General features: G+C 44.4%; 1 protein-coding gene across 3 annotated transcripts in view; it reads right to left on the reverse strand.

The window, feature by feature from the left end:
* The window catches only part of ARHGAP26 (Rho GTPase activating protein 26), a 481157-nt gene that overhangs the window by 327793 nt on the left and 139663 nt on the right, over window positions 1-13701 (reverse strand). For all 3 annotated transcript variants that reach the window (XM_018050208.1, XM_018050206.1, XM_018050207.1), the window contains exons 6-7: window positions 8042-8152; window positions 684-788 (exon numbers count right to left, since the gene is read on the reverse strand). In XM_018050208.1, coding sequence (XP_017905697.1) covers window positions 684-788; window positions 8042-8152 — 216 coding nt within the window. The remainder of the gene's footprint in view (window positions 1-683; window positions 789-8041; window positions 8153-13701) is intronic.

Consider the following 13701-nt stretch of genomic DNA (forward strand, 5'->3'; position numbering starts at 1 on the left):
GAGAGCTTGGGCTTCCAAAAGCATACAGTCCAACCCACTCGGATACACCTGGGTTTATTTTGACACAGGATCACCCAGAGACAAAGTGCAGACTAATGTGATCACATTAGGGAAGAAAGGGGCTTAGTCCCAGTGAGACTGATCAGAGGCCTAAGCCAGATTCTGTGCACCCAAAGGTCCTGCTGCTTACAATCTGGGAAAGGAGATTGGGAGTAAGGCACACTGACTTGGATTTCCTCACCAAGAGTTGAACAAGAGCACATCCTTTGAGCTGGAGGACAGCATGTGTTCCCCACCCCCTACCTCTGAATACACAGTCTAGTGTTTCAAGTGGCCAGGCAGCTGGACGCACAGAAGGGAGGCCAGGCGGGGTTGGGTGGGGCTGGGACTTCCACTGCCAAAGGAAATCCTGACGTTGGTGCTACAGATTTAAAACATAATCAGCAGCAGCACTTCCGCGAACAGAAATAACGGAGCTTTGAAATAACAGAGGTGAGGATGAGCTCTGGGACCACCAAGCACCCTGGAGATGACTGCCCTCTGCTGCCCTCTGAACCCAAGCAAGATCCATCCTCCCCATCTGCATTCCCATCCATTTACACGATCTCTATGCAACCAGACCCATGTTTTGTTTCTTCCTTCCCTTAACAAGGGAAAGGAAGCCCATCCCCTCGCCCACTCACGTTCTGTATGCTGATAGTCAACTGTGTCTTGAAGTCATTGAAGTCCTTGGCCAGTTCATAACCATGGTGATAGAAAGTGAAGAGTCCTTGTAGGAATGCCAGTAGCTGTAAAGGGAAGACCTCACATAAGCAGGTTCAAGAGGTATTATGGAGCTGTATCTGAGTTCCCAGCCCTGCTCTGAACATAATATAATGACAAGGTAATAATAATGACTATCATTTACTGAGCTCTTCTTACATGCCAGGCACTTGGGACTTCATATGCCCCATCTCGCTGAATAGTCCTAACAGGAGGATTCATTTCATAGGTTGTTATCTCCATTTTAACAATAAGGAAGCAGATTCAGAGAGGTTAAGTAACTTGCCCCAAAACACACAGTATATAGCAGCTAGGATTTGAAACCAGGCCTCCTTGGCACCAACACCCAAGCTCATATCCTGTGAGCCTCATCACCTCCTAAGAAAATCACTTCTTCAGAAACCAAAGACGAGGGGTCCCACTCAGTCTCCTCCTATTAAATTCATTACATCAGGTTATCATGCAAAAGGATGTGGTTATACTGATAACCGACAAAGAAGAGAGAAAAGGAAGCTGGTGTGTCCTGAGTCTGCAGCCTAACAGGCAAAGTCAAATCAAAAAAAATCATCAAGATTAGACTCCAGTTCAAGTGTGTTTCTGCACTTGCCATAAATTATCCAAAAGTCAACACTCTGGACCCTTTATTAAAATAATCCCATGTTCCCACATTTTCAGTTAAGATGGTTTCCCTAAATTCTCATTTAAAGTGCCTTGGGCTAAAAGGTAAGGGCATTCCTTGTTTAGTCTTGTCTTTAGTGAAGAGTGAAAACATCTGTTCACCATGATTCTCACAACAGGCCTTCATATACTTAAAACCACTAATGTCCCCAGCCTGAGCCCCTGCCAGCCTTCACTTCTCCAAGCTAAATAAACGAGTGTCCTGCCGTCTCTCCTCTCATAGTGCATATGGAACCTCATTGCTGTTACGCTTCCTGGCCCCTTCCCAAGCTCTACATATCCTGCCTCGGTCCCATATCGCAAGCTGAAAGGATTATAATTAAAGCCTGAACAGGGTTTAGAATAACCAGGACCTCAACTTTATCACAAGCTCAATTCTACTACATTTGGAGACCAGCTCCAATTTAACATGAACTTCTTGAAGCTGACTCACATCGTTTGAGTTGTTCCCTCAGACCTCCCTCAAACACGTTATATCAAGACACAGTTGCATCACTTTATACTGTTGTGTTTAATCTTCTAGTCCTTAAATGAACACACCTTTACTTATTAAACGCAATCTCACTTTGTTTCACCCAACTCTCTCTTTCTGAGAAGCAGCCTTAACGATGAAAGTAAAGGAGACCTTTACACTTTGCCTGTGGCAGGAATGGTAAACACCAGGGTGTATACTGACCTGTCTTCAGGCAACGCCACATGTCCAGCCCACTTTAAAGAGCTTTACACTGGAAAGTCAGACAAGGCCCAGCTCATAACAACATGGTCCCTTGACTTCCTGTTGCCATTGTCCCTGGAGCATCTGTTCCCTTACGTCTTCACAGGAGGTAAGCAACAGGCATTGCTGGCTCCTCTGGCTAGAAACACATCTAGGGGCACCATTTATACATCCCTAACCTAAATTAAGGGACAGGGGGTAAGCCACAGAGAGTCACCAAGGGCTAACAATGAATTCTTTTCCTCAAGATGACCATAGTCTCTGGACGTCCTCTATGTAAAATCCGTTTCTGTGAAGAAGGCCCATACTTTTTCTTCCAAACAGCTCCAGTAATGGAGAAGGAGGGGCTGCTGCGCCAAATCTAGCGCCATATTCACAAGGACAGCTGTCCTTCCTTATGTCTCCCTCCCTGTCGTCCTTGAATGCTGCTGCTCCATCAACTTTTCCAGGGCACTGAATCACCCTCTACCAGAGAATAACGCAGAAGATAAGCAACCGATGCTCAGGATATTCCTCCTATTAACTCTGAGTTATCCTTCACTTAAAATCAACAGGGCCTCTCTTACTCAGGGTAATTATCTCAAACAGCTCACTAAGATGTCACCTGCATGTACACACAAGCACTCCAAAGGCAGAGGGCTGCTGATATCTATTTTGGTTTTCACTTCCTTCAGTATCATGCCTGGTTGTCCATTTTTCTACAGGAAATGATGCCTTAAATATTGTTATCTTTGGACCACTTCCCTTCCTTCTCCCTTCACAGCATCTTTCCTCCCCTCCCCTACCTCCCACACACTGTATGCATCTCTGAACCTATGACCCATGGGAAATGAAAGTCCACTGCTCAGGGGTGGGCAAGGCCCACAGAAAGACTCCAGAGAAGAAAGGATCTGTCCGCTTCAAAGAAATGCTTCTCCTCACACAGAGAGAAGTGCTGCTGTGGCCTCACCTGGTTATTAGGTAAGAGAAGCCGCATGTGCACCCAGGCTCCTCCCTGGACACCAGACACACCATCACAGCACAACAAAGGAAATGCCAAAGAGAGACCTTACCACTCTCCCCTTCCCTTCTGCCCCATCCTTGTTTTCCTCTGAGAATTACTGTAAGAAAAATCTACTGTTATTTCCTAGCTGATTACACAGATTAAAAAAAAAAAAAAAAAAGAACAAAAACCTAACTGCTTTATTAGCAATGGTTGCATCATTCTGGACTCTGTGATAAATTTGTTTCCATTCATAGAACAGGTTGAATTTTGCCCCTCTATATCCAAAAGATATGAAGTCTGAACCCCCAGATTTCAGAATGTGATTTTCTGTAGAAATAGGATCTGTATAGTGGTAATAAAGTGAAAATGAATCCATTAGGCCCTAATTGAAAATGACTGGTGTTCTGAAAAACCGGGGGTGTGGGAGGGTAGAGTTTGGACATAGTAACAAACACAGAGAGAAGACAGATGTGTGAGGATGAGGAACTGAAGTGACTTGTCGATAAAGCAAGGAATGCCAAACACTGCCAGGAAAGCACCAGAAGCCAGGAAGAGGAAAGAAGGGATTAGTTCTCTAAAGGTTTCAGGCGGAGCAGGGCCCTGCTGACCTGGATCTCAGACGTCTATAGCCTCTGGAACTATGAGTCGGTACACTTCTGCTGCTCTGAGGCACCCAGTTTGTAGTACTTTGTTACAGAAACCACAGCAGAAAAATACAGCTACTAAGAACCATTCATGCACACAGTGAAGAGAAGGGCTGCCGGCAGAGAGATAAAAAGCTGGGATGGGGAAGCCAAGTAACTCCCTGTAACTCATCCTTAACCTATTAGCACACTGGGCCACGGCAAAGACTGAGATCACCCATGCAGCTGATTTAGCACAGGAGTGCTGGCGGGGCCTCTCAGCAAGAGAGACAGATGCAGGCCGGTGTATCAGAAGAGACACTGAGCTGATGGGGTCGCGACAGGATGCCACTGACCAAAGAGAAAGAAGGACAACCTGCAATGGGGCAAGAGCTGTGAGAAAGGACAGAAAGGCAGAGCACTGAGAAATACTCAGGAGGCAAAGCTCAGAGGCTGCAGAGCCTGACAAATGTGTAGACTGAGTTCCCGGCAGCACAAGGTAACCGCCAATTATGAAAACTCAGGAAACAGACGGAACGAGGCTTCACCTTCGGGAAGCCGTTAAGTCATTATCTATGATCCCAATCTCCAGAACATTTAGTATCTCAACAATAAAATTAAGGCTTCCAGGGCACAAAAAAATAGAGGATTTAGATCCCAGAAGTCTGACTTTTCTTCCTTGGCATACTAACATTTTGTTTTTCTAAAGGTAGGTAACATCTTGGTACTTGAAGTTACTTTTTAAGAAACAAATGAACATAGTTGATGTGCATGGAGGTTCCCTGAATGGCTGCAAGATTCCCTTGACTGAAACCAACTCAACACATGAACACTTATACCAGGCACCCCAACAATTTAGTTCAATTGATTTTTTGTCAGTTTCCTTTCCACCTGCAAATAGTCAAATGCAGTTTCAAATAGAAATTAAGAGTCAGACCATTACAGCTCTGCCATTTACTAGGTGTGACCTTGCAGAGAGGTAAATAAACATGCTTCAATTTCTTTATCTGAAAACAAAAACAGGACCTACCCTCAAATAATGATTGAATGACATAATGTGGCAATGTACTTATCAGTCACACAGAACATAACAGAGTTTCAGCTGATATCAAGTATTACGTTCTTCTGTACAATCTAGGCCAGTAGTTTAAACTTTAATGTGCAGCAGAATCACCTGGAAGGCTTGCAAAAGTATAGATGACTGGATCCCACTCCCAAATTTCAGGTATGGGGTACAGCTTGAGAAGTTTTATTTCTAAGACTTTGAGAACTACTAATCCAGTCAGTAGCTTTTTTGCTGTATGACTCTCTTCTCCCTACTCACAGCTCCAGCCACTCACCTGCTTGTCTACTAGTATGCTCAGAAACAAGAACTTCTGTGGAAAAGTGAAGGTTACGTATCTATATCCAACCTCTCAGCCAACTCATTTTTTTTTTAAATATTTATTTATTTGGCTGTGCTGGGTATTAGTTGTGACATGCGGAATCTTAGTTGAAGTATGTAGGATCTCTAGTTGCGGTATGTGGAATGTAGTTCCCTGACCAGGATCAAACTCAGGCCCCCTGCACTGGGAGTGCAGTGTCTTGGCCACTGGCCACTTGACCACTGGCCACTCAGCCAATTCTAACACGAGACCAGACATTTTGTCATTAGCTTTCCAGGTGCCTCACTTTATGAACTCAAAAACATCTGCAATCCACAATGGTTTTCTACTTTTTAAACCCCTCTGTACATCCTGTCCAACCTGGCATTCACCTGCATGCAACTTTGGCTAGCTCGTTACTATACCTATTGCTTCCCCAAGGAGGCTGTGAGCTCCTTGGACAGAGCAGCTGGGTTGTCAGTATTTTCTATGTATTCAGAAAAAAACGCTTTTAGATTTATCAAGACTGTATTAAACAAAGCAGACCCTGTTAACGCTGCCACTTGACTCATTCACTCATTTAAGGAGACCCTGGATGGCCAGGGGTCGTCTGACCCTCTGCCTCAGAATTTAAAAAAAAAAAAAAAAAAGCTGTTAACTGGGTCCTAATAAGCAACTATATAATAACTGGGTGTTAATTAGGTTAGCACTTTCCTGGTGGCTCATAAAGAATCCACCTGCAATGCAGGATATGCAAGTTCAATTCCTGGGTCGGGAAGATCCACTGGAAAAGGGCATCGCAACCCAATTCCAGTATTCTTGGCCTGGAGGATCCCGTGGACTGAGGAGCCTGGTGGGTTATGGTCCACAGGGTCGCAAAAAGTCAGACACAACTGAAGTGACTGAGCACACACACACCCAATTAGGTTAGCTCTATTCTAAGCATCTTACCTGGATAAACTCAGGTAATCTCCCTAACATCTTTATAAATGGGATTGTTGTACCTATTTTGCAGATGAGAAAACTGAGGCCCACAAAATAACTTCCCAAAAACAGGCACCTGGAATATGACTGAGCCAAGATTTAAAAGCAGGCAATCTGGTTCTACACCATCATTGACAATGATGCTACACTGCCTCTCAAAAAGCTCAAGACACTGATATATTACACTAGAATGCCAGGAAACAGAAAGGTAAATCCTTACAGATTTCTTTTTAAAAAGAGGAGAAAGGAAGGGAGGAGGAGGAGGAAAGCTCACATAGATGAACAGAGTCATCCAGCTGAGACCAGCCTAGACTAGATGAACCCCACAGATGTGTGAGAAACATCTACTGTTATATAAGGTTTTATGGTTATTAGTTACCCAACAAAAGCTAACAGATACAGTACCTGATTTACTATATGGAGAAATCAAAATGAACAAGGAAAAACACCTCCAAAAAATGGGATGGGTCAATTAAAATGCAACTCATCGAAATCAGGCATTTATAAAATAACATCAATTAATCTGTACATAAAGGTTATTAGAATCATACTGCTGTTTTTCTATAGAAATTCTAGCAAAAGCAAGTAAAAATGCTAAAGGCTAATTCTTCATGACAGCATTTGAATTCCTGCCCCAACCATGAGAGATGAGACTGTAATTGAATGGCTGGTTTTAACACCTCTGGGCCCCAAGCAGGGAAATCAACAAGCTTGCTTTCTCTGACAGATGGCTTCCCCATCTCACAGATCCTGCAGAAAGACAAGGATTTTGAGATCTTGGTAGAGATCACTGCTAGAAAGGAAGATATCTCTAAAATTTCCAACATTCAAGTAAGACTGAGGTAATTAACAACTCTGAAGAACTTGCCAGATGACATGGCTGGGAGGAGATCCCAAGAACATAACAGTTTCTGCAAAGTAAAAGACAGAAGCATCAGATTCCAAGACCAGAGTCTTAAAATCACCTGCCAGTCTACACATCTAAAAAGCACCCCCAAAGTCTATAAAATAGAAAGGGGTCACAAAACACTCTTGACCAAAAAGAGAGGTCATTTTCTTTCAGTTTCTTATAATTTTATTATTTACTAAAGAAAATCACTCTTTCTTAAATTTAGGTAATCTTATTTGTAAAGAGATTCAAGGCTTAGGTCTAAATCAGAGACTGCATCTGGCTGAAAAGTTCAAGATCTGCAAGTCTTAAATTGAGGCCCATGTGCTCATTTGGTGTTTCCATGGATTCTGAACACTAGTGCCACAGCAGAGTAAAGCAGTACCACGTCTCCACGAAACCACAACCACACTGGGGTGGCCGAGGCTACGGACAGACTTGCTCCCACACTGCAGCCCTACATGCCCACTGGGATGTTCCACCCAAGTCCAAACCCCATCACAGTCTCTTCAGGGCAATCTCCATGCCTCCTGGTTATAACAAAACTAGAGTGAGACACTGCTTCCTATCCCATCTTTTTAATACATGCCTGGGATAAGAAGGGGCTTTGAACTTAGGGGGCAAAAAGAGAAAGGTTTCCTTGGGTTGCTATCTTTGGGTTATTTGTGGGAGAAAGGAAGCAGGGTCGAGGGTGGGGGCTCAGGAGCAGGCAGAGGAAGAAGAAAAGGTTAAGGGGTCATCACTATAGTTTGCAAGATGAAAACCCCTCCCCTCCCTTACTCTGACTTGGAAATGAACCAGCCCAACCCAACCCAACATAGATGAGGGAACCATTGCTGAACATTCTACTTGCATGTCTTTGGCTGCACTGGGAAGAATCCAGGGTAGCCAGATGACAGCATTGTTACTAGCAGCAGGCACAGCATCAGGGCTGGTCAGTCTCTTCATTAACAACTTAGAGCATTTCAAAATCTAGGTAACTGGAATGAGGGGTAGGGATGAAGGTCTGGGTACACGGCAAAACCCTGAGCATCTACTTACAGGCTCCACGAACTCAAACATCTTCCTCTCTTGGACTTCCTGCACCTTGAAGACATACTCCAGGGATACTTCATAGAAATGCTGCCGGACCAGGTCCACTTGGCTGTCTGCCTACAAGCAACATGGGATTTCAGAGAAAAAGCAGGTCACTATCCGAGGAGAGGATTCAGTAAGCAGCTCCCCACCCCTACCCCCACCCCTCGCCAAGAAAAGATCTCCGGAGATGGTTTTTAAAAACAAATCCAGTAGCATGAAGCAGAAATCAGAATAATGTTCATGGTTACCTGAGCGCTAAGTTTGGGCCAGGCACCGTGCCCATAGCTGTACATCATTATCGTATTCAGTCCTCATAAATTTTAGTTATTTAACCCTCATTATAATCCTAAAAAGAAGATAGCATCCTTACCCCTACCTTACAGGAAGTAAATGAAATCGGCTAACATTAACGAACCTGACAGAGTTGGTACAAGACAGAGCTGGGACTTCTGTCCTGGCTGCTCTTTCTCCAAACCTCTAGACTCTACCACCTTCCCACAGTGGGGCAGACCTACGTTCCATGAAAGACAGAATTTTAAAGAGAAAAAGAAAACGTGCAGGACCATCCTCATCCGATCCACCCTAATGAACAAAACAATCTGATAGGGGACAGGGGACCTCAGAACAGAACATTTTCACTCATCCCAAACACTTTCTTTGGACAAGGATGAACTACTAGTTTACAGTGTAATTGGGCTTCCCTGGTGGCTCAGCAGTAAAGAATCCACATCCCTATGCAGAAGACTTGGGTTCCATCCTTGGGACAGGAAAAATCCCCTGGAGAAGGAAATGGCAACCTACTCCAGTATTCCTGCCTGGGAAATCCCATGGACAGAGGAGGCTGGCGGGCTACAGGCCACCGGGTCGCAAAACAGTCAGATACACTTACACGAGCAGTTGGATTTGTCCAGTCCCTGCAGTCCTTGATTTCTCGAAGTGCAAATCCAACACATTTACACCAGGGACCCACCTACTCCCCCCAACTCCCCCCAAATCCTGGATGAACAACAACAGCAAAGCAGAGTAATTACCTTGCTCCCTCAAAGCCTCACCTCCCACTCTTGCAGGTCGTGAGACCTGGAAAGACCCACACCTGGTACAAGTAGGCAGCGATCTGGGATCCAGAACCCAGGGGAGAAAATCACTGTGTGGAGCGGCAAGAAGCTGTGCTGAGAAGTGCCTCAACCACCACTACCAAGCTCTTAAACTTTCAACAGTGTGGCGGAAGTTAATTCACTCTTTCTAAACAGATAATTACACTGAAAGCACATTTCAATGACAAAAGAAAAATATGATTTTTTAAAAACAAAAATGGATATCCTGCTAGTAGGAAACAAAACACTCTTTTCTTTAGAAATAAAGGTGTCAGGTGTCATTCGATAACATACTTTACAAAGACAAAGCTCCAAAGGAGTATTTCTTTCAGCGTTCCATTGTCAAAGATTGCTGCAGAGCAAACCTGGGACAGATCTTGCACTTCATTAGGTATTGCTAACATATGGTATTGCTAACCTTGTATCTTAAGGACTTGGCAAATTGTTCATTCATTCATTGGGCTGCACAGCTTAACAAGGAAAAGAGATAAATAATCGTGTAAATTTAAAAAAAAAAATTTACAAACTCTGGAAAAGGACAAGGTGCTATGAAACAATCCAGAAGATCCATTCAAGTCTCCTGGTAGTGACTTCCTCCCAGGGCAACTTCCATATTAATACAGAGAAGGTCCCAGCTCCCTAAGTTTAACTGCTGCACAAATCAACATAAAGGGCTAAGCCTGTGGGCGTTTCCTAAACCTCCAAGCAGGAGAGCTGATGTCTGAGCACTGACTGAGCTTCACGTGGAGGACAGAGTTCAAAAAGTGCTGCACTAACCCCCTCTCCAGGGTGGTCAGCAAGAGTCTGCACACTTCTGTCTGGGCTCCTGCCAGCTAAGCCCTGTAAGCCCCCGCAGTTCTTGATTTCTCGTAGTGCAAATCCAACACCTTTACACCTAGGGACACATCTACTTCCCCTGACTTCCCCCACAACCCAAATACATCCTCCCTGCTCGGGCTAGCCAAGTGAGACTGCAGCAGAAAAAGGGCGCTTCTGAAAAGCCGCAAGCTAGGCCAGGCTGGAGAAGGCAGGAGGAAAGTACTCTGAGAAGAGAAGAGCACAGCATCAGTGAGAGCGCCAGGAGAGCAACCACTTGGGTGGGAATCGCAGTTCCATCATTTTCTAGCCAGTGGGACCTGCTACAGCCACGTATCCTCTCTGGGTCTCTTCCCCGTACCTGGAGACTGGGGCTGGTATGACTTGCCCTTGCTCTGAGCAGAGCTGTTTAGAAGAGAAAATGAGTTAAAGGACGTGAACAATTTGAAAACCAGGATGTGTTCCATGTACACTGAGTGTTACCACCAGGGAAGTGGAAGCAGATGGGCTCCAAGCCCTGCTCCTACCCTAAACCAGCCACATCTTCTTGGGCAATGCCAGTCCTCTCCTCACTGGCCTCTCTGCTTTCTTTCTCTGCCCCCACAATCCGATCTCTATCCAGCAGCCGGAACACTTTTCCTAAAATCTCCATCAGATACTTTCACAGCTCCTTCAGTGCCTCCCCTTGGCCCCTACTATGGTCTGAAGACCCTGAGGGGCCAGCCCACCACTCTCTCTCTCCCTCAACCCCTCCCTCTCCTGTTCCAACTGGGGCTTCTAGCCACCCTCCAACACTCCAAACTCTTTCTTTCCATGCAACCTCTGCACCTGTTGTTCCATCTGCCTGAAAAAACCCCTCTCCCTAGACAGAAGTTCGATTTTTTTGAACTTTAATGCATACGGAGAAATACCTTTGCCACATAACTCAATAAACGTACATATATGATTAGACACAACACACTTCCGTCTTTCTCACTCTATCCCAGCCTACTCTACTCTATTTCATGATCCAATAACTCAGATCTTATGACACATACACAATTTAAAGAACACTGTTCTAGCTTTTAACCCATGTTGCTCCTTTTTTTCCCCCGGTCTCAATTCAAATGTCCCCTCGTTAGAGAAGCCTGCATTGACATTATTTTAGGAAGGTTACCCCGAGGAGTCTATATCCAATCTCCCAATTTATTTCCTTATCACTACATGAAATTCTTATTTATTCTTCTCTTTTTTCATGTACTGCCTAGTAGAATATAAAGTCAATGAGAGTAAGGACCTTGTTCCACTTTTCCATTTCAGATCCCAGGAAGGGGCCTGGCCCATAGCAAACATTCTGATGCTTGAGGAACAAAAGAATTGATCTCTATGTGAACACCAGTGATCCAGCACTGAGAAGAAAAGTAAAACAGAATGCATTTCCAATGGAAAAGGAAAAAAAAAAAAAAAAGAAATCCCAAGTGGAATGGTATGTTTCTCCTGCCAGTGACCCTCTTATCTGGGCCACTGAATTCACCCACATCCTTAGCCGCTGCTACAATGGAATCAGAAGCCGGATTCCAACCCCTGAGCAGGCAGCTCTTCTGTTACTCAAGAAGCCGTCAATCTACCAGTTTGTCTAAGACCCACCAACCACTCTCTGCTTCCTGGAAAAGACACATTCTCCTAGATTGTAAGCTCCTACCATTCATTTCACTCCCCACAACACACTTAACTCCTGAACAGACTTTTCACAGAAGCATCCAATGAATAATTTGTCCAAGGAATCATTTCTTAGAAGCCAACTTCTGAGCCACTGAAGACACTGACATTTTAAAGCCATCCACTAGATGGCAGCATCGCTTCACATCACTACCCTGTTATTTCAGCCACCAGAGACAGGGGATGGGCTAGAATTTACAAGTATTCAGGTCAGACCTACAAGCAAGGAACAATTCTGGATCATCAAAGAAAATAGATTTCATTATATGTGTAGTAGGAGATTAATAAGATTGTTAAAAGTTTATTTTTTAATAAATGGGAGGAAAATCATCACTAAATAGCTGGAAGACATTGAGCAAATCACTTGACCTCTGCAAGGACCTCAGTTCCTGCAAATGGAATTCTAAGAGGTTTAACCAGAGGATCACCAAGGTCCCTCCTGCTCCCTGCTTCCATTAGCTAGACACTCACATTAAATAACAATGGCTGGCAGGCAGCCCAGCAACATCCTTCCTTTCCAAGATGGAGAGATAAGAGCTTACTGGGTTAAGGGAAAGGTCTCCAGAGTCAGGAGCCAGGGTTCAAATACTTGCTGACTAGCAATGGGCAGGCTATTTAACATCTTGGAGCATCAGCTGCCTCCTGTGTAAGAGAGAGGGAATCCATCTGTACCTCATAGGGTGGTTGTGAGAAGTTGAGCAGATTCCATGTGAAGTGCTGGTACATAAATATGTATTCAGTAAACACCCACCACTATTATTGTTGCTGTTGCTAGTAAAAATATTATCATTATTATTCATTATTATATCATTATTACTTCATTATTATGATGAGATTTTTATTCAATTTAACTCAGCTAAGGTATACAAAGCAGTGCTTGAGAAGAGACCAGGACTTTCAACAAAGACCTACAGCCCAATCCTTGCCTTCCAAGTACTTAGGAAGTTTGGGTAAAAGACAAGGACTGTAACCACAACAACAAAAAGACAAACCATAATGCAAAAATATCCACTAAGATAAACACTGGCAAAGGCAGAACTGCAGATAGAATGCTTGCCCTCCTCCCCACTATGTTAGTGACTAATCCCTAGTGTGATAGCATTTGGGGTGGAGCCTGTAGGAAGTAATTATGAGCTTAGAGTCTTGAGCATAGAATCCTTTTTTTAAAGTCTTCATTAAATTTGTTACCATGTTGCTTCTGTTTTATTTTTTTGTTTTTTAGGCCAGGAGGCATGTGGGATCTTGGCTCCCCAACCAGGGATCAAACCCACACCTCCTGCACTGGAAGGTGAAGTCTTACCTACTGGACCACCAGGGAAGTCCCTTGTAGAGTTTCTACACAAGCTGCCAAGGAGACTCACTCACTCTACCCCTTTTGCCTTCTGAGGACACAGTCAGAAGACAGCCATCTGTGAACCAGCAAGCCGGCCTCACCAGACACCAAATCTGCCACCACCTGGATCCTGGACTTCCCAATATCCAGAACTGAGAAACAAGTTTCAGTTGTTTATAAGCGACCCAGTCTATGGTATTCCATCACAGCAGCCGAACATAAGGCACCAGGAAGAATGCCATCCAATGTTAACAGGGGAGGGGGAGGAACAGGCCAGTTATGGGGATAATACTTTACATTTGTGTAGCAGCTGTGATTTACCATCTCATACATGAAGTAGGCAGGACAGGTGATTTATGAGTATTTTACAAAGGATCTAGAGCTCAGAGAGACCAAGTACTTTCCCAGGTCACACAGCCAACTATGTGGTAGAGCAAGCCTTGAAAGAAGGTATCTCTGTCAGTCCAGTGTTCTGGTCCCCATACTGCTATCTCAGTTCAGTTCAGTCGCTCGGTCATGTCCGACTCTTTGCGACCCCATGGACTGCAGCACACCAGGCTTCCCTTTTCCTCACCAACTCCCAGAGCTTACTCAAACTCAGGTCCATCGAGTCAGTGATGCCATCCAACCATCTCATCCTCTGTCATCCCCTTCTCCTCCTGCCTTCAATCTTTCCCAGCATC

This window comes from Capra hircus, chromosome 7, assembly GCF_001704415.2.
Source record: "Capra hircus breed San Clemente chromosome 7, ASM170441v1, whole genome shotgun sequence".
Lineage (NCBI taxonomy): Eukaryota > Metazoa > Chordata > Mammalia > Artiodactyla > Bovidae > Capra > Capra hircus.